This window comes from Leucoraja erinacea, chromosome 4 (genome assembly GCF_028641065.1).
Source record: "Leucoraja erinacea ecotype New England chromosome 4, Leri_hhj_1, whole genome shotgun sequence".
NCBI lineage: Eukaryota > Metazoa > Chordata > Chondrichthyes > Rajiformes > Rajidae > Leucoraja > Leucoraja erinaceus.
The window spans coordinates 82,273,159-82,298,440 of NC_073380.1; the positions used below are offsets into that span (position 1 = coordinate 82,273,159).

Consider the following 25,282-nt stretch of genomic DNA (forward strand, 5'->3'; position numbering starts at 1 on the left):
CACCCAGGTCTTGTTGCACCTCCCCTTTTCTTAAACTGACACCATTCAGATAATGGGGTATGAGTGGGAGTGAGCAGCGTGGAGGCTCCAGGTAAGGCGACGGCTGTGGGTTGCTGGAGGGGGGTGGAGTGGCGCATGTGGGAGTGAACAGCGTGGAGGTTGCTCCATGGATGTCCAGTCACTCTACACCTCCATCCCCCACCAGGATGGCCTCAAAGCCCTCCGATTCTTCCCCGACCAGAGGAGCAACCTATACCCAGCCACTGACACTCTCCTCCGCCTAGCAGAGTTGGTCCTCACCCTCAACAACTTTACGTTTGATTCCTCCCATTTCCTCCAAACACAAGGCGTAGCTATGGGCACGCATGGGCCCCAGCTACGCCTGCCTCTTTGTCGGGTACGTTGAACAATCCTTGTTCAATACGTACCAGGGCCCCATCCCCGACCTCTATCTCCGTTACATTGACGACTGCTTTGGGGCCACCTCCTGCACCTACACACAACTGACTGACTTCATCCACTTCACCACCAACTTCCATCCGGCACTCCAATAAACCTGGACCATTTCCGACACTTCCCTACCATTCCTTAACCTCACCATCTCCATCGCAGGGGACAGACTTCTGACCGATATACACTACAAACCAACTGACTAGATGTCAGCTGATTTACATCGGGGAGACTAAGCGGAGGTTGGGCGATCGTCTCGCCGAACACCTCCGCTCAGTCCGCAATAACCAACCTGACCTCCCGGTGGCTCAGCATTTCAACTCCCCCTCCCATTCCAAATCCGACCTCTCTGTCCTGGGTCTCCTCCATTGCCAGAGTGAGCAACACCGGAAATTGGAGGAACAGCACCTCATATTCCGCCTAGGTTGCTTGCGTCCGGATGGCATGAACGTTGAATTCTCCCAATTTTGCTAGCCCTTGCTGTCTCCTCCCCTTCCTTAACCCTCGAGCTGTCTCCTCCCATCCCTCCGCCCTCAGGCTCCTCCTCCTTTTTTCCTTCGTTCTCTCCCCCCACCCCCCCATCAGTCTGAAGAAGGGTTTCGGCCCGAAACGTCGCCTATTTCCTTCGCTCCATAGATGCTGCTGCACCCGCTGAGTTTCTCCAGCATTTTTGTGTTACCATTCAGATAATAATCTGCGTTTCTGTTCAATATAAGGCCAGTCAATCCAGTCTTTCATCCAGTCATAATCCGCTTGGCTAGCGTACAACCCAATTGTATAAACATTGAATTCAATTTCAAGTAATATCCCATCCTCCCTCTTTTCCATATACACATCCCATTCCTTTGCGCACATATTTCTCCCATCGCCTCCCATTCCCCTCCTTTGTATGCTCATCTCCCATCCTCGGTCCCCAATATCTGTCTCACTGGATTTATACTTCACACTTCATCTCTCCTGATGTAACACCCTCTTGCCTCCTATTCATCTCTAGTCTTTGTTATTGCACTCATCTGCCATTAAGCAGAGCCTTTCAAGTTGGGTTTTTGATGTGTGCCTGATGCTGCAAGCCTCTATCTTGGTCCAGATAAGGCAGTTTAAGTGTTATGTGCATGGTAGTTTCTCTCAAATTTGCAAATACCTTTATGAGTGGGAGTGAGCAGCGTGGAGGCTCCAGGCCCAGTGCAGAGTCCAGGCTCCAGGTAAGGCGACGGCTGTGGGTTGCTGGAGGGGGGTGGAGTGGCGCATGTGGGAGTGAACAGCGTGGAGGTTGCTCCATGGATGTCCAGTCACTCTACACCACCATCCCCCACCAGGATGGCCTCAAAGCCCTCCGATTCTTCCCCGACCAGAGGAGCAACCTATACCCAGCCACTGACACTCTCCTCCGCCTAGCGGAGTTGGTCCTCACCCTCAACAACTTTACGTTTGATTCCTCCCATTTCCTCCAAACACAAGGCGTAGCTATGGGCACGCATGGGCCCCAGCTACGCCTGCCTCTTTGTCGGGTACGTTGAACAATCCTTGTTCAATACGTACCAGGGCCCCATCCCCGACCTCTATCTCCGTTACATTGACGACTGCTTTGGGGCCACCTCCTGCACCCGCACACAACTGACTGACTTCATCCACTTCACCACCAACTTCCATCCGGCACTCCAATAAACCTGGACCATTTCCGACACTTCCCTACCATTCCTTAACCTCACCATCTCCATCGCAGGGGACAGACTTCTGACCGATATACACTACAAACCAACTGACTCACATGGCTATCTGGACTACACGTCTTCCTGCCCCTTGTAAAGACTCCATCCCCTACTCCCAATTCCTCCGCCTACGCCGCATCTGTTCCCATGATGAGACGTTCCACACCAGGGCATCGGAAATGTCCTCGTTCTTCAGGGAACGGGGATTCCCCTCCGCCACCATAGATGAGGCTCACACCAGGGCCTCATCCATACCCCGCAACACTGCTCTCTCTCCTCATCCCCGCACTCGCAACAAGGGCAGAGTCCCCCTAGTCCTCACCTTTCACCCCACCAGCCGGCAAATACAACACATAATCCTCCGCCATTTCCGCCACCTCCAACGTGACCCCACCACTCGCCACATCTTCCCATCTCCCCCTATGTCTGCCTTCCGTAAAGACCGCTCCATCCGCAACTTCCTTGTCAATTCTTCCCTTCCCTCCCGTACCACCCCCTCCCCGGGCACTTTCCGTTGCAACCGCAAGAAATGCAACACCTGTCCCTTCACCTCCCCCCTCGACTCCATTCAAGGATCCAAGCAGTCGTTCCAGGTGCGACAAAGGTTCACCTGTATCTCCTCCAACCTCATCTACTGCATCCGCTGCTCTAGATGTCAGCTGATTTACATCGGGGAGACTAAGCGGAGGTTGGGCGATCGTCTCGCCGAACACCTCCGCTCAGTCCGCAATAACCAACCTGACCTCCCGGTGGCTCAGCATTTCAACTCCCCCTCCCATTCCCAATCCGACCTCTCTGTCCTGGGTCTCCTCCATTGCCAGAGTGAGCAACACCGGAAATTGGAGGAACAGCACCTCATATTCCGCCTGGGTTGCTTGCATCCGGATGGCATGAACGTTGAATTCTCCCAATTTTGCTAGCCCTTGCTGTCTCCTCCTCTTCCTTAACCCTCGAGCTGTCTCCTCCCATCCCCCTGCCCTCAGGCTCCTCCTCCTCCTTTTTTCCTTCGTTCTCTCCCCCCACCCCCCATCAGTCTGAAGAAGGGTTTCGGCCCGAAACGTTGCCTATTTCCTTCGCTCCACAGATGCTGCTGCACCCGCTGAGTTTCTCCAGCATTTTTGTGTGACCATTCAGATTATTATCTGCGTTCCTGTTCAATATAAGGCCAGTCAATCCAGTCTTTCATCCAGTCATAATCCGCTTGGCTAGCATACAACCCAATTGTATAAACATTGAATTCAATTTCAAGTAATATCCCATCCTCCCTCTTTTCCATATACACATCCCATTCCTTTGCGCACATATTTCTCCCATCGCCTCCCATTCCCCTCCTTTGTATGCTCATCTCCCATCCTCGGTCCCCAATATCTGTCTCACTGGATTTATACTTCACACCTCATCTCTCCTGATGTAACACCCTCTTGCCTCCTATTCATCTCTAGTCTTTGTTATTGCACTCATCTGCCATTAAGCAGAGCCTTTCAAGTTGGGTTTTTGATGTGTGCCTGATGCTGCAAGCCTCTATCTTGGTCCAGATAAGGCAGTTTAAGTGTGATGTGCATGGCAGTTTCTCTCAAATTTGCAAATACCTTTATGGTATTGTAGGGTACTGGTTCTTAGCATGAATAAAACACATTGGCAGCATTTGTGGAGCACTGTCCATTATTAACATTTCCTCTACTGATTTTTTTGATATGTTCAGTAGTTAAACTAACAAATTGATCCATGTTGAATATAATTGAGACTATTCAAATGTACACTTCTTAAATTTGCTGAAAGACATTCAATAATCTTATGAGAGTTATTAGCAGTTTTTGATAATGCATCACCACTTGTCATTACTTCATGGTTCAGGTCAAATTGCTGACCACACAAGAATGTAAGTCTTGTTTGGACTTTCAAGCACCGATGGCTCAATCTGGTCTGGTAATCTGTTCCAGAAATGTCTCCAGCAAACCTCTGCTGGATCGACAGGGCTGTTTTGGCAACAAAAAAATTGAAAGAATTTTTGGAATGCTTCTGACAACAGTGCTGTAGCAAGGGTACTCAGTGAAATGTTCGCATCTTGTGCCTTGTATATGTGCGTTTGCCTTCAAGAAAGGGGTTGTTTTAAAGATGACTTTGGCATATGATGTGTTGTTCTTATTAGCCTTGTGTTCACCCACTCACAAGCACCACTAGTTTTCTAATCACCACCAGCCTGCCCCTCTAACTATATCTTGGCAGGCTTTGCCCCACCCCCATTTTTTCCCCGCAGCTTTCTCGTCCACTAATCCAATCAGTCTGAAGAAAGATTCTGACCTGAAATGTCGTCTGTCCTCTCCCTCGATAGATACTGCCTGACCCGCTGAATTTCTCCAGAATTCGATATTTGGACCGTCACATTATAATGCAGCTTGGTTCTGGGAAAACATGCAAAATTAGTAAAACCACCCACCATCTCTACAGCCCTCCCTAAAACATATGCACCTACAATTTTGTAACTATTTGCATGGAGGGCGGTGCATATGTAGAATGCCAGATAAAGTGGTAGAACTTGATTCAGGTACATACACAGAAGGATTTCTGGAATATGTGCTGGCAGGTAGGATTAACTTGATTGGGTAACTTGGTGGGCATGGATAAGTTGAGCTGAAGGGCCAGTTTGAGTACTGTGTAGCTCTATCACTCTAACTATTTAATATGGTGGTGGAACTGGAGCTCATGATCCAATTATTCTCCATAATAATAATAATAATAATAATAATAATAATATCTTTTATTGTCATTGCACATAGGTGCAACGAGATTTGGTATGCAGCTTCCATCTGATCGTCATAACTTAAACAACTAACAAAATGTAGATACCCCGAGAAACATGATTTATAAAAAAAAAAGAGAACAGTAAACAGTAAAACAGTCTAAAGTGCAAATATGTCTGTGCCGGGTCGATGTGCGTGAATACAGTTCATGGGGGGGGGGCACTCAGCAAGGCCGGTTCAGAGCAGCGATAGCTCTGGGGATGAAGCTGTTCCTGAGTCTGGTGGTGCGGCCGTAAAAGGCCTTGTAACGTCTGCCGGAAGGTAGGAGTTCGAACAGAGGTATGAGAGGAGTCTTTGTGGATGCTGACGGCCTTCCTGAGGGACCGTGTGTAGTAGATGCCCTCCACGGCTGGTAGCTGTGACCCAATAATCATCTGCGCCCTGTGGACGACGCGCCGAAGAGCTCTCCTCTCCCTCTCCATGCAGCTGAGATACCACACAGAGATGCCATGCCATGCCATAGATAACTGAACTGCCTTAATTCAAATTCAGTTGTGATTACATTTATTCAGTTGTTTGATGTACTTGGTTATCTTTAAGTTTTCAATAAGGTATGATGCAAGAGAAGATTAAATAAAATTAGTGCTGGAGTACTATTCGATTAGACCAAAAGCAGGAAAAATCTATGCCATGTTAGGGAAGGCACTGTGACCACTGGGACTCCAGGGAGGGGGGATTGATATTGAGATGCAGCCTTTTATGCTCTTTACCAGCAATTGGCTAAAGTATATATTGGTTTATTATTGTCACGTGTACACAGATACATAAAAAGCTTTGCTGTGTGCCATCTAATCAAGTGTGCCATTTAAAAGCTGAGTACAATCAAGCCACACAAAAGTATAACAGATAGTGAGTGCAGAACATAGTGTTACTTCATTATAGCGTTACAAAAATGGAGAATAAAGACCAAGGTCTGCCATGAGGTAGGGTGGAAGATTGGGATTACTCCATAGTTTATGGGAGAACCATTCATTTGATAACAATGGAGAAGAAATTGTTCCTGAATCTGGTGCAATGTGCTGAAACTTGCAACTTTCGTATTCTGCTCGATAGGAAAGGGGAGAAGAAATTGCCGGGATGAAAATGGTCCTTGATTATGTTTGTTGCTTTCCCGAGGCAGCAAATACAATTTCTTGCAGTTTTGGGCAGATTTTGATGACACAGTGCTAGCTGACAGACTGGGCTTTGAGGAGGATGCAGAAAGGTTTCAGATTCATTGCAAGAAGATAATTGGTATGGAGAAATTAGATTAAATATTGCAGGACAAATAAACTTTTTTTGTATCTTTTCAAAATAGAGAGACGGAAAAGTGTTGGTCATAGTTGTACGATGGAAAGCAGGAACCTGCGCATGTGCGCATACTTTGATTTATTTTAATTACACCACTGTTAAACAGAATGCCTTTCAAAAATTGACTGCATAAGAGGATCAAAACTCAAAGACTTGGTAATGCGTGAGTAACCTGTCACTAAACCTTTTTCAACTTTATTTTGCAGGTGAATCAGGATTAGGGAAGTCAACGCTCATCAACTCTTTGTTTCTGACAGACCTGTATTCATCAGAGTATCCAGGTCCTTCACATAGGATTAAAAAAACAGTTATGGTATGTCCTCAATCTGCAAACCACTTGTATGTTGGTTTATTTTTACACTGTTTACTTTGATTTGAAGTACTTGCTATGTATTTGTTTTACAATGATTATCATCAATGAATTTTTAAAGAAGCTTTCGAAGCAATGGGTTACATATCCCTGGTACGATCTATTGGCAAGTTCGCGTTCTATAAAGATCAGTATTGCCCACAATGGAAGAAGCAACCCAATATATTCAGAAGTTTAGTTTAGTTTGTTGTCACATTTACAGAGGTACAGGATAAAGCTTTTGTTGCGTGCTAGCCAGTCAGCGGAATTATAACATGGAACATACAACAATACTGCATAGGAATAGGTCCTACTGTGCTGGACATGAAGCCAAGACCAACTCTTATCTTATCTGCCCACTCACAATCAATTTCCCTCCATTCCCGGTATGTCCATGTGCCTATCCACAAGTCTCTTAAATGCCACTATTGTATCTACCTCTACCACCATCCCTGGCAGCACATTCCAAGCATTCTGTGTAAAAAATAAATGTTGCCCCGAACGTCTTCTCCATACTTTGCCCCTTTCACTTTAAAACTATACCTTCTAGTATTTGATATTTCCATCCTGGGGGGGAAATGTTTTAACTTCCTACTTTATCTATGCCTCCCATGAATTTATATATCTATCAAACCTCTCCTCGACCTCCAGCTTTCAAGGGATATCAATCCAAGTCTGACTATAGTTAATACCCCCTAATCCAAGCATCTCCCAGTTGCTAATTAGTCAAGTCAAGTCACATTTATTTATATAGCACATTTAAAAAACAACTCTTGTTGGCCAAAGTGCTTTACATATTTGTTATAAGAATAGCACAACAAAACAAACTACATACATATATACATGTAGCCCTCACTCAGAGGACGTCAGGAAAGGCTTGGGAGTATAGATAAGTCTTTAGTCTTGACTTAAAAGAGTCGATGGAGGGGGCAGTTCTGATGGGAAGGGGGATGCTGTTCTGCAGCCGCAAAGGCGCGGTCGCCCCTGAGCCTATGCCTAGACCGTGGGATATTCAGCAACCCCAAGTCGGCCGATCTGAGGGGCCTGGAGGTGGAGTGGTGGATGAGAAGACTTTTTATGTAGGTGGGGGCAAGCCCATTGAGGGCTTTGTAGACATGGAGGAGAATCTTAATGTATTTCCTCTTCCCATTTCCCCACTGACTTTTCTGTACTGGACCTCCTCCATTGCTAGAATGAGGCCACATGCAAACTGAAGGAACAGCACCTCATATTCCACTTGGGTAGCTTCCAATGGTATAAACATTGACCTCCAATTTTGGGGAACTCCCCCCCCCCCCCCCTTCTATTCTCTTCCCTTCGCCTCACCTGAACTCACATCTATTTCTCCCTCTCCTCTTGCACCTCCAGCTACACAATTTGCAACTCTTCAATCCTTCTGTCTCAGACCTTCTGTTTTTTAATCTCTGGCTTTTGTCCAACTATCTGCATATCAAACCCTAACCCCCCCCCCCCCCCCCCCCCCCCCTCAGGCTTTGTCCTACCCTTCCATCCAGCTTTCTCCTCACCCCTCCACCACAATCAGTCTGAAGAAGGGTCTAAACCCAAAACATCAACTATCTATGCTCTCCAGAGATGTTGTCTTACCCGCTGAGTTACTCTAGTCTTTTATTGTCTTTTATTGTAAACCAGCATCAGCAGTTTAATCAGTGTTAAAGATAAATCACCTCTGCACCCTTTCCAAAACTTCCATAACCTTCGTGTAATGAGGCGATCAGGACTGCACTCAATACTCTAAATGTAGCCTAACCAAAGTCCTAGGAAGCTGCATCATGAGGTATTGATCCTTGTCCAATGAAGGCAAGCTACTGCAGGCCTTCTTGCCCATTCATTGTTGTTGTGTTGACACTCAGAATGCTGTGGACTTAATCTCCAAAATTCCTCTGTATTTCAATGTTGCAAAAGATCTTGCCATTAATTGTATATTTTCCCTGTATACTTTGATTGGTTTCCTCACAATCCACCATTCCAGCAAGCTTACTAATCAACCCATCTACGTTTAGGTCCACATAATTTGTATATGTCACAAACAACAGAGGTCCCAGCACAGATTGGAACTGTGGAACTCCACTCGTCACAGATTTCTAACCTGAATATTTTCCTTCCACCACTTCTATCATTGAGCTATTTCTGCATCCATGCGACCAAGTCATTGTTAATCCCAAACATATTAATTTTCTAGATCAGCTACCAAGGGGGACTATAAAATAAAGAAAACTGGAAGAATGGAGGGGTAGGACAAAGAGTGGCTGGTAATGGGTGTACACGGGCGAAGAGGGGTTTTGATAGGTAGATGTTTGGACAAAGGCCAGAGATGAAAAAAACAGGCCTGAGGCAAGAGAGTTGCAAAGTGTGAAACCAGAGGAAGAAATGTAGGTGGAGGGAAAAATTATGTGCCTCGCTCATAATGCATGTGGCCTCGCTCTGACAATGGAAGACGCCCAGGACAGAAAGCTCAAAAGATTTTTTAAACTTATTGAGTTATGATCATTATCCCCAAAAGGCTGAGGGCTGATCTTATAGAGGTATAAAATCATGCGAGGCATGGAGAGTGTAAAGGCACAGTCTTTATCTCAGGGTTGGGGGATCTGAATCTAAAAGGCTTGGGTTTAAGGTAAGAGGGGATAGATTTAATCAGAAACTGAGGGCTAGCTTTTTCACACAGGATGGTGGATATATATACTGCCAGAGGAAGTAATTGAGACAGCCCTCCTGCCCCCCTCCACTCCCCTCCCATTCCCCCGCCCCCCCCCCCCCCCCCCCCCCTCCCTTCCCCGTACTCAGGGTTTGAAGCACGTTCGGGGCCCAGACCCAACGGGTCTGCACTTGGTCTAGTAACTCTTAAAAGTCATTTGGATAGGTACATGGACAGGAAAGGTTTTGAATCAGAATCAGAATGCTTTATTGTCATTGCATGTGTCACATACAACGAGATTACTGTGTCTCTCCATTTAAAAGAACTTCAAACATTCACATACTCATACTTTTTACACTCCCTCCCTCCCCAAACCCACCCATGGATTCACATTTACATAAATTAACACTGTCTCCCACCCCCCCACCTTCCCCATAACCCGCTCCCGAGACAGAGTTCAGTTCCAAGATTGCTGATGGGTAAAAGCTGTTCTTGAGTCTGGCGGTGCGTGACTTTAGCGACCTGTACCTTTTTCCTGAGGGCAGCAGTGTGAAAAGGTGGTGACAAGGATGTGTAATGTCTTTCACAATATTACAGGACCTGCTGCTGCATCTGGAGTGGTAAATGTCCTCCAGAGGGGGCAGGGGGAGTCCAATGATACCCTGGGCAGTTTTTATCACCCTCTGGAGAGCTGCTCTGTCAGCTGCTGAACAGTTCCCAAACCATGCAGTTTACAGCAGTAGAAATACTCCAGCAGTTTAGCAGACAGATGGGCCTTCCTCAGTGTTCTGAGGAAGTAAAGTCTCTGTTGCTCCGTTTTTACAACTATAACAGAGTTCACAGACCATTTAAGATCCTCACTGATGTTGATCCCCAGAAATTTAAAACTAGGCACCCTCTCCACCTCCTCGCCCCCTATCCTTATAATAAGGATCAAACATGGGCAAAATGGGGATGAATTTAGATGAGCATCTTGGGCTTCATGAACAAGTCGGGCTGAAGGGCTGAGTTCTGTGCTGTATGACTGACTCTATTTTGGCATTAGAAGATTTTTTTTAAGTTCTGGTATGTAATAGTGCCGAGAAATGAACTGTAAAACTTCTATTTTATATGTTTTTATTGTGTGTTGGATTATTTGACAAAAAAGACGCTTGCCGATAAACTCAGTTCATATTATGTTACAAATTTATCAAAATTCCTTGTGTTCAAAGGGCCTTGCAAGAGCAAAGGCACAACGAGTGCCAAGACCTGATAGTATGTTGAAATTATTTGCTGTGGTTTAGACTCACCTGTTTTTGTAAGTCCTTTTGGGGTGTTGTCCAAGTCACTGTAGTGATTCACGAGGACCAGTTTTTTTTTTCACCACACGCTTGTTTACATCTACTAGACATTGCCCCATTATGCAGCCTTCTAACACCAGCCTTGTCTGGCATAACTAGGCTTTAGCCCAAGAAAGATTAAGTTAATTTTATTCATGTTGTATTCATTCCAATGCCTGTGATATTACCGGACATTTCACTGTAGTTTAAAAATAAAACCAAATGTCAAATTTTTACTTCCACTTATAGACCAAACGGATGTGGAATATTTTCAAAGCCTTTCCAAATTGCACGCTTTAACCAGAAATAAATCTGGCTTGGCAAATTTGTTTCTTGGCCAGATGACGAGATGGGAGTTTTTGCTGAATAAATAACACTCTTGGCAAATGGTTGTCAATTTGGGTCGCTTTCACTCGACTATCGCATTTTACAGTTGTTTTTATACCTGCTGTTTAATTTTAGAATGGCTTAGATTAAGGAATAAAAGAGGTTTAAAGTTGTTTATTAGTAATCGTATTACGAGGAAAAAGGTCGTTCGGCCAAAATCATCTACACTGACCAATTTTTTAAATAACCGAGCTGGTCCCATTTGCCTGCTTTGTCCCAGATCCCTCTAAACTTTTCCTATCCTGTCTAAACATTATTTATATGTCACCATTGTACCTGGCTCTACTGCAAGAAATTGCAGAGTTGTAGATGTAGCCCAGTCCATCTCATAGACCAGACTTCCCACTATTAAGTCCATACTGCCTCGGAAAAGGAACCAACATAATCAAAGAGAAGACACAAATTGCTATTGTAACTCAGCGGGTCAGGCAGCATTTCAAGAGAAAAGGAATTGGTGATATTTCAGGTCGGGTACCTTCATTAAACAGAGTAACCAGAGTTACTGGGAAGGAAACCAGAGGTATGAAAAGGTTCAGAACAAATCAGAGCTGGCACCAATGACCTAGGAAAGGTGGAGCCCACAATGGTCAATTGTTGGCTGTGGAAGAAGTGATAACAAAGGGATATGTGGATGTAAACTGTGAAACTAGAAGGATGACTTGCGCGGTGTGGGGGGGGGGGGGGGGGGGGGGGTGGAGTGGAGGAGGAGAGGGGGGAAGAGAGGGAAAGCAAGGGTTACCTGAAATAAAATAAATTAATAATCATACCGCTGGGTTGTAGGGCACATGGTATTTGGGGTAGAGTGCTGGCATGGATAGAAAATTGGTTGGCAGACAGGAAACAAAGTAGGGATTAACGGGTCCCTTTCAGAATGATAGGCAGTGACTAGCGGGGTACTGCAAGGCTCGGTGCTGGGACCGCAGCTATTTACAATATACATCAATGATATAGATTAAGGGATTCAAAGTAACATTAGCAAATTTGCAGATGACACAAAGCTGGGGGGCAGTGTGAACTGTGAGGAGGATGCTATGAGAATGCAGGTTGACTTGGACAGGTTGGGTGAGTGGGGAGATGCATGGCAGATGCAGTTTAATATGGATAAATGTGAGGTTATCCACTTTGGTAGCAAAAACAGGAAGGCAGATTACTATCTAAATGGTGTCAAGTTGGGAAAAGGGGAAGTACAATGGGATTTGGGGGTCCTTGTTCATCAGTCAATGAAAGTAAGCATGCAGGTACAGCAGGCAGTGAAGAAAGCATGTTGGGGTTTATAACAAGAGGAGTTGAGTATAGGAGCAAAGAGGTCCTTCTGCAGTTGTATAGGACCCTAGTGAGACCACATCTGGGATATTGTGTGCAGTTTTGGTCCCCTAATTTGAGGAAGGACATTCTTACCATTGAGGGAGTGCAGCGTAGGTTTACAAGGTTAATACCCGGGATGGCGGGACTGTCATATGCTGAGAGAATAGAGGGGCTGGGCTTGTATACTCTGGAGTTTAGAACAATGAGAGGGGATCTTATTGATACACATAAGATTATTAAGGGTTTGGACACGCTGGAGGCAGGAAACATGTTCCCGATGTTTAGGGAGTCCAGAACCGGGGGCCACAGTTTAACAATAAGGGGTAAGCCATTTAGAACAGAGACGAGGAAACACTTTTTCTCACAGAGAGTGGTGAGTCTGTGGAATTCTCTGCCTCAGAGGGCAGTGGAGGCCGGTTCTCTGGATACTTTCAAGAGAGAGCTAGATAGGGCTCTTAAAGATAGCGGAGTCAGGGGATATGGGGAGAAGGCAGGAACGGGGTACTGATTGTGGATGATCAGCCATGATCACATTGAATGGTGGTGCTGGCTCGAAGGGCCGAATGGCCTACTCCTGCACCTATTGTCAATTATCTATTGTTTATTGTAAGTGGCCCAAGACAAATATGAGCTGCTGTTCCTCCAAATTGGAGTCATAATGCTTATGAGAATTTCAGTTTGTGTAACCATAAGCTTGACGTCAGAAATATGAGGTAGACAAAAATGCTGGAGAAACTCAGCGGGTGAGGCAGCCTACTCCACTGTCAGAAATATGAAGTCATTCTGGAGAAAAAAATAGACATTTCTACACAAAAAAGAGAGAACTATGGAACATTTTGTACCAAAAGCATTAGATGATTGCTGTACCCATTCCAGCTATCTGACAGTGTCAGTCTGAAGTAGGGTCTCGATCCGAAACGTCATCTATTCCTTTTCTCCAGAGATGTTGCCTGACCAGTAAAGTTACTCCAGCATTTTGTGTCTATCTTTGGTGTACCTTCCTACACATAATCAAAGACTTGAAAGCATGCATCATCAGAACCGGAACAGCTTCTTCCCCTTTTGTTATCAAGTTTCCGAACGATTCTTCCATAAACTAGAGTACTGTCTGATTCACCTCTGCCCCATTGCAGACATTGGGGATGTCCTATGGTACTGATGTGCTATAATGCTGAGGACTATATTCTGCATTCTGTATCTGCCTCTTTGGACTATCTATTATACTTGAGTTTGACTTGATTGTATTTATGTTTGTATAGCATGCAAAACAAAGCTTTTCATTGTACCTGAGTACATGTGACTATCATAAACCTAAACCTACCACCTCCTCCATTAGTTACATATACACAGGTGCACAAAAATGCTGGAGAAACTCAGCGGGTGCAGCAGCATCTATGGAGCGAAGGAAATAGGCAACGTTTCGGCCAGAAAAGTTGCCTATTTCTTTTGCTCCATAGAAGCTGCTGCACCCGCTGAGTTTCTCCAGCATTTTTGTGTACCTTCGATTTTCCAGCATCTGCAGTTCCTTCTTAAACAGTCACATATACACACACTGCTCTTCACAAAAAAAATGCAGCTTGGGTCTTTCTTTAAATCTTTTCCCTCACATCTTAAACCTTTGGCTTCGAGTTCTGGACTTGGCTGTAACCATTCACCTTGTTTATGCCTCTCATGATTTTGCATGGTTCTATAAGGTCACCCCTCAGCTTCCTATGCTCTGGGGGAATTGTCCTGGGCTATTCAGCTTATCATTGTGACTCAAGCCCTTCAGCCCTGGTAGCATTGTGACTAAACTTTGCTGTACCCTTTCCAGCTTAAAATACATCATCCCGATAGCTGGGCAATCAGAACTGCACACAATATTGTGTTCTCACCACCATTGTTTCTAGACCTATTAGCAGTAACTAATATATCACCTGTCAATCAAAGTGGCTCATAGTAAAGGTAAATGTCTTTAAATGGAAGACTTTAATTCTCACTATAAGGAACAGGTTAGAAACAACTATTTTTTTTTGTATGTGTCTGATGAGTGTTCTTTAGAGCAGCATTTTTTGGAACCAGCCGGGCAGCAAACCAAACAAGGATTGAGTAATGAGTAATGTGCCGGAATGTTGTTAATCTGATAATGTGGGAAAATCCATTAAAATGAAAAATGTAACTGTTACCAACTCCAGATTTTGTTGCAGCAGAGTTTATAAGGTGAAATGGAGGCTGACAGTAGTAAATTGGGGAGAGATTTTATTGGATGAAACTACAAATAAACGTCAGTAGGTGTTCCAAAACCAATTTTATACTTTAATGTAAGACTATGAGATACTTGTAGATGGAACTGCATTTCACAACATTAACGTAAAGTAAGTAAACGATTACTGTAAACTTTGGGGAAGGAACTTGGAGACAACTGAGGAGTGCAAATGTGCACTGTGTAACCCGACTGTGGGAGAACAAGAGGAAGAAGATTGAACTTTATTGCCCTCCTTCACAGTGAAGAACGTGGAATCCACTGTGATGGATGTTTATGTTAACTTTTACGTGGTTGTTTGTCTTGTTGCTTTTCACTTAGTATGGCTGTATGTTAACTCAAATTTCACTGTACCTTAATTGGTACATGTGACAATAAACTGACCTTGAAACCTTAAATTAGTATTTCGCAACTGTATTAAGTTTTTGTTGAGCCTTTTGGAGATCGATGCAAGTGATATTTTAAATAATGTCAGACTTCTCGTATAGTTCATCTGCACATGGTAATGGAAGCTAATGTGTTTGATTTTCCATGGGAGCAAATAATAAATGGAATAGAATTCAAAAAATTAAGTGATAGAAAAAATCGGAAAAATTAATGTCACTGGAGTGGCAAGTTGCCAGGATCTGTTGGATTCCATCTTACGATATAAAAAGAGCATCAGAGGAAATAATAGTTTCTCTGACTATAATCTTAAAGATAGCAGAGTCAGGGGATATGGGGAGAAGGCAGGAACAGGGTACTGATTGTGGATGATCAGCCATGATCACATTGCTGGCTCGAAGGGCCGAATGGCCTACTCCTGCACTTATTGTCTATTGTAAGTGGCCCAAGACAAATATGAGCTGCTGTTCCTCCAAATTGGAGCCATTATGCTATTGAGAATTTCAATTTCAGTTTCCATCGTGCTCATAAATTAAGAATTCTCCCCATTAGAAACAATTGAATATCTCTTTGCCTTTTGTGGGGGGGGGAGAATATGGACCTGTGAATGAAATTTATAGTATTCAGGGAGTCCTTTTGGGGAAGAAAATGATGCCTGTTAGGAAGAGACCTAATAGATTTTTTAAATCATAAATCACTGACGAAGTGTATTAGTAAACAGCGAATGGTTGGACATGAGTGATTGTTGACTAGAGCCGAACCCTTTGTAATTAAAGCCAAGATAGCATCCAGGCCAGTGGCATATTCAGTGGTGTAGATAGCTGCTCAAGATCACAAAGATTGAATGGACAAAGTTGTATCAAAAAGATTTTGGGGTTGGTGTGGGCATTACTTGGACCAAAATGGAACAAATTTAATATTTTTTAATGCGAAGATCAGTGGAAGCCCAAAGAGATTTTGGAATTCATGCACATGGATTAATAAAATATGTTGATCAGATACAAAATTAATTAAAATGGATTATAGTATGTTGGCCCTACATTTTCTGCTTTACTTAACCAAAGTTACATTACGTCTGACCTGCAGTATTACAAGCTATCCAAGCAGCAAATTATAGCAATTTATATTTTTACGAAATTATTGGGGTAATGGAGCCATTATGCTATTGAGAATTTCAGTTTGTGTTACCATAAGCTTGATATCAGAAATATGAAGTAATTCTGGAGAAAACATAGAAATTTCTACACAAAAAAGAGAGAACTATGGAACATTTTGTAGCAAAAGCATTAGATGTTGGCTTAATCTAATGTGATTTTGCTAGACAAGAGTATAGCCAAGGAAAGTTGGCTCAGCTATGAGACACAGAAGATGAAGGGGTGAAACATGTTTGAGCAAATAAAGCAGTTCTTCAGTTCCTGTGTCTTTTGTGAGAGGGTTATCTAAGGTAGATTCTGGTTGATTGTGTGTTGCGCACATAAATTAATGAGTTGGTCAGAGGATTTAGTACTTTGGTTTAAAAATTTCAGGCAAGACTTGTTTATAAAATATAATTTTTGGTGTGATATTTAGGTTGACAATTGACCATGAAATGAAAAGGATTTTCTAGGCTAGAGAAAATTGGCACTGGGGGGGAAATATGATAAATTGCTAGTGGTTAGCATATTGTGGAGAATAAAGGGGTAACTAGAGAAAGCATAGGGTCCTTAGGAATCAACGTGTGGCCATTTATGTGTGGAACTGCAGGAGCAGGGCAAGGTCTTCAGTGAATATTTTCTGGTTTTACTGCAGATAAAGATGTCAAGACCATGGATACTTAATGGAAAGTCAAGAAGACATTTTTTTAAATTACAGATGAGAAGGTGTTGGATATCCTAAAACATATGAAGGAAGATAAATTTCCCTGGTCTGATTAGGTATATCCAAAAACACTGCTGGAAGTTAGAGAGGAAATTGCAGGATCCCTGTCTGAGATATTTGAATCATTATGAGACGGGTGAGGTGCCAAAAGACGTGAGAGTGGCCAATGCTGTGCCTCTTTAGGAAGGGGTGCAAAGAACAACATGGGAACTCGATCAAATGCCTAACATCTGTGGTAGACAAGTTACTGGAGAGGATTTTAAGGGATACATGCAGTTTGATGCCTTTTGTCCCTTCGGGTGCTGACCAGCATCTGCAGTTCTTTTGTTTTCACAACTGTGTATGGAACTTTGACCATTGTGTTATTGTTGTACACGATGTTGGTGAGGTTGAACTTTTGGAGTATTGTGTTCAGTTTGGTCATCCTGCTGTGGCAAAGATGCCATTAAGCTGGAAAGAGTGCAGAGACGATTTACGAGGATGTTGCTAGGTCTCGAGGGTCTGAGCTACAGGGAGTGGTTGGTCAGGCAGGGACTTTATTCCTTGGAGCTTGGGAGGCTAAGGAGTGAGGAGAGAATTGTGTAAAATCATAGGGGATAGGGTGAATGCAGTATTTGTTTCTTTCCAGGGTAAGGGTATCAACAGCTAGAGGGCATGGGCTTAAGGAGAGAGCAAAAAGATTTAAATGCGATGTGAGGAGTAACATTTTTACACAGAGGGTGTGGCAATGTGAATGAGTTCCCAGGTGAAGTTGTTGAGACATATACAATAGCTAAAAGACATGAATGGTTGATTGGACAGAAAAGGTTTACATGGATATGAGACAGGTACACAATTATATTGTTCACCGCTTCTTGGACAACAATTGTCAGCCCTGCCTTTCTTGCTGCTGCCTATAGGTTAACTCGCTTTTCAGTGCTATGTGACCAATATTGAAATTGTCCAAGATCTCTTGTTCGTAAAACATCAAAATAATTAGTTGTACTGTCTTGAATTTTCATGCTGCCTTTCACAATCAAATGTTGGGTGATGACGATTTCAGCATTCCTCCTTGTTATCCGGTGAGCCCCATTCTATTATTTGTTGTGATCTTCAGCAAAACTAGCACATAGTTGCTCGTGGTCACAAAATGCTGGAGTAACTCAGCGGGGCAGGCAGCATCTCTGGAGAGAAGGAATGGGTGACATTTCGAGGTTGAGATCCCTCTTCAGACTGATCTTTGATTTAAACCAGCATCTGCAGTTCTTTCCTAGCACATAGTTGCTACTGGTTTTGGGGACTTTGTTGAACACTTGGTTTGTTGGACCATCATTTTATTATTCTGATAAAGTATTGCTTGTTAGTATGAAGCGGTATAAAGGATCTGAGGGTTTCATTTACAGAAGTGAATGATATCATTCATCTCCTAGGTATTGTTTCCACTGGGCCTGAATAGTGTTTTGTGCTGAAGTGAAATTAAGCTTCAAGTGTTACAAAAGAGAATTATGCTGCCCAAATTGGGGTGTATTGTTAATTCTACTGAAATGGTATAATGAGTGATGAAAGAAAATTCAAACTTGCATGCTCTGAGACTGCTATAGAGATAGCAAGGGAGAGTTAAAATTAAATCATACTGTGGCTGTGAATTTCACATTTGTAATACCTAACTTTGTAATTGCATTCAAGAGCTGAGGTGTTCCATTTTGCAGTGTAGGCTTCCTGTTTGGGTGTCTCATGGTGAGCATTCATTGAAATGCATGGTTTAATTCAAAGTGCATTGAAAGTCAGATTTCTTTGTGAATATGATGACTACTTTTAAGAATTTGTTTTCACATTTATGCTATCAAATTTCAAGCAGGCTTTGTGGGCTATATTTAACAGAAATATTTTGCCATGGGTTGTTTGGGAAGATAAACTATTTTACATGCAACTGTTAATCTGAAGACATCAATGAATAGCGAGCGGTCCATGGTTTTTATGTATAACAACCTATATTATCAGGATTTCGGATGTCAAAAATGCTTATCAGTTATGTCATGATGAAGTGAAATATTGTAATATTCCAAGAAGAAAGGGCCTCGTTCTATTGATTGAGGAACAAACAAAAGTTATCTGTCTGGAAACAATTGTTGGTTTCTGCTTCAGACAGACTTGTCGGTGCGAGCCTGCAGTGCCTTGTACGAAACTGTTCTTGTGCTTACGACTCCCATTACGTCTCCAGAGTTTAAACTATTCAAATGAATGTAGAAGTCAACAAAACAATGCATTCTTGAAAACGTCTCTTATTGTGAGTGGATATTTCCATGTTAGAAGACCAACAAAAATATTGTAATAATAAATGTCAATTGAATGACATGACAATTAACCATATTCTGTTATCCCATTTCCAATGCATGTCCCACCCATGCCCAAAAATTGCCCCGGTTTGCTGCACTTTAATTTCTGCCACTGTTGAAGTCTAAAGGCTGGCAACAGGTTGACTGATAGGTTGCGTTAAAAAAGTCCTATGTGGTGAATGGTTCAAGAAAATTGGTGCCAAATTCAAAATTCATATTTGTTAATTATCTAACACCTGCCACTACATCAGAAAAAATGAGATGTGGAGAGGAAATATTGCAGATCTATGAATGAGGATTAGGGGTAGGTCCCATTGTCCCTGCAGCATATAGAAAGGAATCTTACCAGCTTGGTGTGTGGTGAGTTAGTTCAAATTGGGGTGCAATATCTTTCTGGAGCACATGCTCGAGGCAGTAATAGATCTTTCTGGTTTAAAGATGGGTCATGTTTGGTATTGACTTCCTCACCAGTTTTCAGTAGGTTTGTTTTGATGTTGGTTCGGAGGTATAACAGCTGGTCTGAGCTTTACTATACGTGAGGAGTCTCTGAGAATCAGTAGAATGGCGCATGTGGAAGACACAAATAATCTTGGTGCTTAATTGATGATACATTTTGGGCAATGATCCACTAAGTTTCATATTATTAGGGAGTATGATTTTTCGGGGTAGAAGAGCAACAAGGTGGAGTTGCAATGGCACAGCCAGCAGAGTAAGTGAATAGCTCCAATCCTATTCCAACCAGGTCATTGATGTACAGATTAAAAAAGCATGACGCTACAACTGATCCAAGACAGAGAGGTACAAGCTGGCCAAGGGGACTCAGAGACATTTGTTCTGTACCAGTATTTCAACCAAGGAAATGATTCAGGCTAAATGTGTAGGAAGGAACTGCAGATGCTGGTTTAAACCGAAGATAGCCACAAAATGCTGGAGTAATTATGCAGGGCAGGCAGCATTCCTGGATAGAAGGAATGGGTGATGTTTTGGGTCGAGACCCTTCTTCAGACAAGTTAGGGGAGAGGGAGTTAAAAGATAAGGAAGTAAGGTGTGAAAATGGGACAAAGGGGACCGAGATCAATGCAAATGTAAAATAGATCATTGTTAGCTGGGAGAAAGTAATAGCAAAGCAAACAGATAAAATATCGTAGTCGGAGAGCACGAGGAATCACTGAGGGGGAGCAGCGAGAAAGGATGTTGCTGAAATTTTGTGCAGCGAGGAGGATAACTTCTTCAAAGGAGATATACCTTGAAGAAATTTTGCAGTGGAGGAGACAAAATGTGTAGGAAGGAACTACAGTTCCTGGATCGTGGACTTTAGGAGGGCACATCATCCGAGGACGTACACACCATTGAAGATAAATGGGGATACTGTGGATAGGGTGAGCTGCTTTAAATACCTGGGAGTCCACATCTCAGAGGATCTGACATGGACATCACATGCTGCAGCACTGGTGAGTAAGGCAAGGCAGTGCCTTTACCACCTCAGGCAATTGCGGAAATTCAGAGTTTTCTCTGAGGATCCTCCAGTGCTTCTCCTCAGCGGCTGTGGAAAGCATCTTGTCCGGAAACATCACAATTTGGTTTGGGAACTGCTCTGCCCAGGACAAGAAGGCTCTGCAGAGAGTAGTGCATTTGGCCGAACGCACTATGGGAACTACACTCGCCCCCCCTGCAGGAACTATACATCAGAAGGTGCAACTCCAGAGTCAATAAGGTCATGGGAGACCCCTTCCATCCCAGCAACGGACTGTTCCAGCTGCTATGGTCAGGCAAACGCCTCCGTTGCCATGCTGTGAAAACGGAGAGGATGAGGAGTTTCTTCCCAGAGGCCATTAGGACTGTAAACTCGTATCTCACCAGGGACTAACTTTACTGTACCAATTTACTGTTGTATGGTGTCTTTTTAAAATTGCTGTTTTTTCTTTTTTTTTCCTCCCACAAATATGTAATATGTGAATTTGTCATTCTGTTCCATTCTGTTTTGAAGTTTTTTGCACAAATCCGCAAGCATTGTCACTTTTCATTTCACTGCACATCTCGTATGACTGACTTGAAACCTGACTTGACTTGCAGTTACTCCAGCATTTTGTGTCTATAAATTATTCAGGCTGATACAGATACAATTCATTAAAAGACCAGCATGCCACTTTGCATTCCTAACATTTCTATTAGAACTATTTTGGTACATATCAAAATTTAGACTTTTTTCTCACAGCTTTTAAACCCAACAACTACTTTCCACATTTCACTTTAGTTTTATATATTTCTCCTGCGATGAAAATGTATTGAGTGACATTACAATTAGAAACATTTTCCATTTTACAAAGCGTTAATTGTGTCTACCAGTTTTTCAGTTCATCAATTACATGGGCATGGAAGTGGAGTTATTTTTTTTAAACTTTCCATTCACTGATTTCAGAAGGTCTGGAATTGAATTTCAGTGATTTGCTATTGAACAAAATGAGATTTCATGTTTCATATGGTCAAATTATTCTAAAATAGAATGAAACAATCATCCAAAATGGAAGCAAATGTTGTCAGATTGAGGCATCTTTCTCTTCCTGGCTCAAATCGCATAATTATATAAATACATGGAAAGATGAGATGGGAAAAGAGCCTGAAGAAGGGGCTCGACCGAAAACATCACCCATTCCTTCTCTTCAGAGATGCTGCCTGTCCCCCTGAGTTACTCCAGCATTTTGTGTGTACCCTCGATTTGAACCAGCATCTGCAGTTCTTTCCTATACAGTGCAAATTAATACCTGTGTTATCAGAAGTGAATAATTAAAAAATCTGGGAACACGTCATTGGCATAATAAGATAATGTAAATATTCAGCAAGTCACGTGAAACATTTGGAGAGCGGAGCAAATCAGATTTTCATCTGATTTGCTGTGTGGTATTTTGAATTTCCACTTGGGATGTGAGAGCTGAGTTCTGAACTTTAAATAGTATCAAATGTGGCTGAATGTTTGGGGTGATGCATTGGAAATGTTTTTTGGTGGGCGGTTCAGTGCGGTAATTTTAGTCAGTCATATTGCCAAATTCTATCAGCCATACTGCTTAGCCATTCTTCCATTTGAACTTCCCAACAAGCGGAAATGGTATTTACCGTGGACAAGTTTTTGAAGACACATGGGAGATGCTAAGTAAATATAACTGCCAAGCAACCGGTTCCCTTGTTTAATTTTCCATTACGGAACATATACAATTCTACTCAAGTAATATTCACTGGTTGAACTCTCAAAACCCCACTTTCCAGAACTCTAAAGAGTAATGAATGAAGTGTACGTAATTTTAGTTTCAACATATAAAATGTGCATGTTTTTAAATCCTGATTTGCAATTATACCCAGCTATTTTGCTGGCCTCTATACTTTGAGAAATCAATACATGTGCACAAATTGCTATTTTATTTAATGTCAGGCTGCAGTACTACAATGATGTGGGAGAGGTTTTTTTGGAGCGTAATGCACCACTTGCTATTAATTTACTTCCTTTGGAAAATATTATAGCATTAGGATTTGTTGCACTAATGTGAATCAGTCCGCTATCCCCGTTTGAAATACAAAGTTTGCCAAAGTATTGATTTAATCAACTCTATGGTTTTTCATTGGAAGATCAGCAACAAGCCAGTTCAAAGTACATGTTGTTTAGCTTTGTAAAATTGGTTTACATAATGGTGTAACATTTTCTCATCAGCTGCAAGTGTGCTTCATCAAAGAGCTGAGTTGTAATAAATGGTTTTCATATCCTGGCATTTGTGCTTAAGCTCTGGAGGAACAGTTGCACCCACCAATGTATTTGTGTTTTGTGGTTTATTCCAACAACAATGGCCCATTCCGGAAGACGTTTGTTCATGCTTTGACTTTTGTTCGAGTAAAAGTAAGGGATTTCTTTTTGAGACACATAATACAGATTATCACCCAATAACCCCAATGCTGACAGTTAGCAACCACGTTATTTGTAATTAATGTCTGTCTGCTTTGTAATCCAGGATCTAGGAATTAAATATAGTGGCTATGTCAACATTCTTCAATATATGGTGCATGATTGCACATTCAACATTAATTTTGTAACTGAACAATGGCAAATTTGTAGAAAGCCAGAAGAGATAGTATATGCTCACTATGATTATAATACATTATTATAAAGCAACTCATAGATGCTAGTGGTAATTAAAAAAATAATGTTAACATCTGACATAAAATGACATGTGGGTACCTCTCCATATAATTAAAAAGCTTGTATCATTATCATGAAACATTTGAGATGTGAAACATGATGTTTTAATATGCTTAAAAGAATCTCACCATGGTTGTTTTGCTCCCTGCCCAGTGTATTGTTCTCTCAAATTTCACATTGAATGCACAGCACAAAATGCATTATTCCTCGACTTGTTTGTTTTGGTGCAAATGCTTCTCGCATTCCATTTCCCTCATCTCAGCCTATAAGCAGAAGTTTCCATTCCCGTTTCTCTTGCACTATTTCCTTTTTAAAAGCATTTGAACTATCTGCCACAACCACATCCTGCGGTAATGAGCTCCACATATTTCTTCCTCTTTTCCTGTCCTTGATATGTGACTATCTTATATTTATGGTCCCTAATTTATAAAATGGCCAGCAGTGAAAACATCTCCAGGCTTCTAAGATATGGCGGGGTATTTATTCTATTTGCATACTTATTGTTTAGTCTTTCCAGTAGTTGGAACAAAAGTCTCATCCTTTTCATGTAACTTTTTTCACAGGCACATGGATAAGAAATGCTTAGAGGGATATCACCTTATCTACTCTAATACCTCTGAATGTCTTCTATATATTATAATTCTACAGCCTCTTCTGACGGCTCATTCCATGCACCACCACTTTTTGTGAAGATTTTGCCCCTCAGGTCCTTTTGACATCTTTCCTCTCTCAACTTTTCTCTAGGCCTTAGTTTTATACTTGCCTACTTGAGAGACATGATTTCGCATTCACAAAGTCATACTGACTGTTCCTAATCAGTACTTGCCTTGGAAAATGCTGGTAGATTTTTTCTCTCACAATCTCCTCCAGCAACCTACCCACCATTGATGTTTGGTTCACTGGCCTGTTCCCTTGCTTATCCTTGTAGCTCTTACATTAAGGCACAACATTAGCCTCCCTCCAGTTTTCTTGTACCTCACGAGTAGCGAAAGTTTATACTAAAACTTGTCCCAGCAATTTCTTCCACAGCTTTTCACAATGTCTCAGGATATAAAACATAGAAACATAGAAAATAGGTGCAGGAGTAGGCCATTCGGCCCTTTGAGCCTCCACCGCCATTCATTATGATCATGGCTGATCATCCAACTCAGTATCCTGTACCTGCCTTCTCTCCATACCACCTGATCCCTTTTGCCACAAGGGCCACATCTAACTCCCTCTTAAATATAGCCAATCAACTGGCCTCAACTACCTTCTGTGGCAGAGAGTTCCAGAGACTCACCACTCTCTGCGTGAAAAATGTTTTTCTCTTCTAAAGGATTTCCCCTTTATCCTTAAACTGTGAAGAAACATTATGTAATGAAGGCACATTATTTAGGCACAAATATATACTCTCAAATCCTGCAGGGCTCTGTTGGAACATATACTTGGGTGTCAATGAATAATTTGATAAAGCAGGTGCTCAGTTGTTGGGCTTCTGGATTTTGTTTGATCCTACTTTGGATGTCTCCTTGTTCAATGCCAGTAAATCCCTGATATGATGCAGGTCATTTGTGTTGTGTCACACAGCAGCATCAAGAATAGAACAAGAAATAGATACATTTTTCTGGAATCTGAGTGTCACTGGTAAGGTCAGCATTTATAATTCATAGTTAATTCCTCTCAAAGGTGGCGTTGAGCCCATATCTTGAAACACTATAGTCCTTGTAAGGATATATGCACAATGTTGCTAGGTAAGGAGATCGAAGATTTAGACCCAGTGACTATTAGGATGGATAATTATATTTCCAGTTTGCGGTGGTGTATGATTTGAACCTTTAAGTGTAAAGGGCCTGTCCCACTTTGCGGTTTTTTTCGGCGACAGCGAGTGTCAGTGACTGACGCCTGTAGTTGTACGACATACACAATGATGTATGCTGTCCTGCGGTTAGGGTTAAGGTTAGGGTCAGGGCTAGGGTGAGGGCTAGGGTTAGGGTTAGGGTTTCCTCCCACACTCCAAAGGCACACGGGTTTGTAGGTTGATAGGCTTGGTATAAGT

The 25,282-nt window shown here is 42.4% G+C and overlaps 1 protein-coding gene across 2 annotated transcripts in view; it reads left to right on the forward strand.

The window, feature by feature from the left end:
* Positions 1–25,282, forward strand: part of LOC129696615 (septin-7) — a 105,722-nt gene that overhangs the window by 26,367 nt on the left and 54,073 nt on the right. For both annotated transcript variants that reach the window (XM_055634669.1, XM_055634670.1), the window contains exon 2: positions 6,457–6,563. In XM_055634669.1, the coding sequence (XP_055490644.1) occupies positions 6,457–6,563 (107 nt within the window). The remainder of the gene's footprint in view (positions 1–6,456; positions 6,564–25,282) is intronic.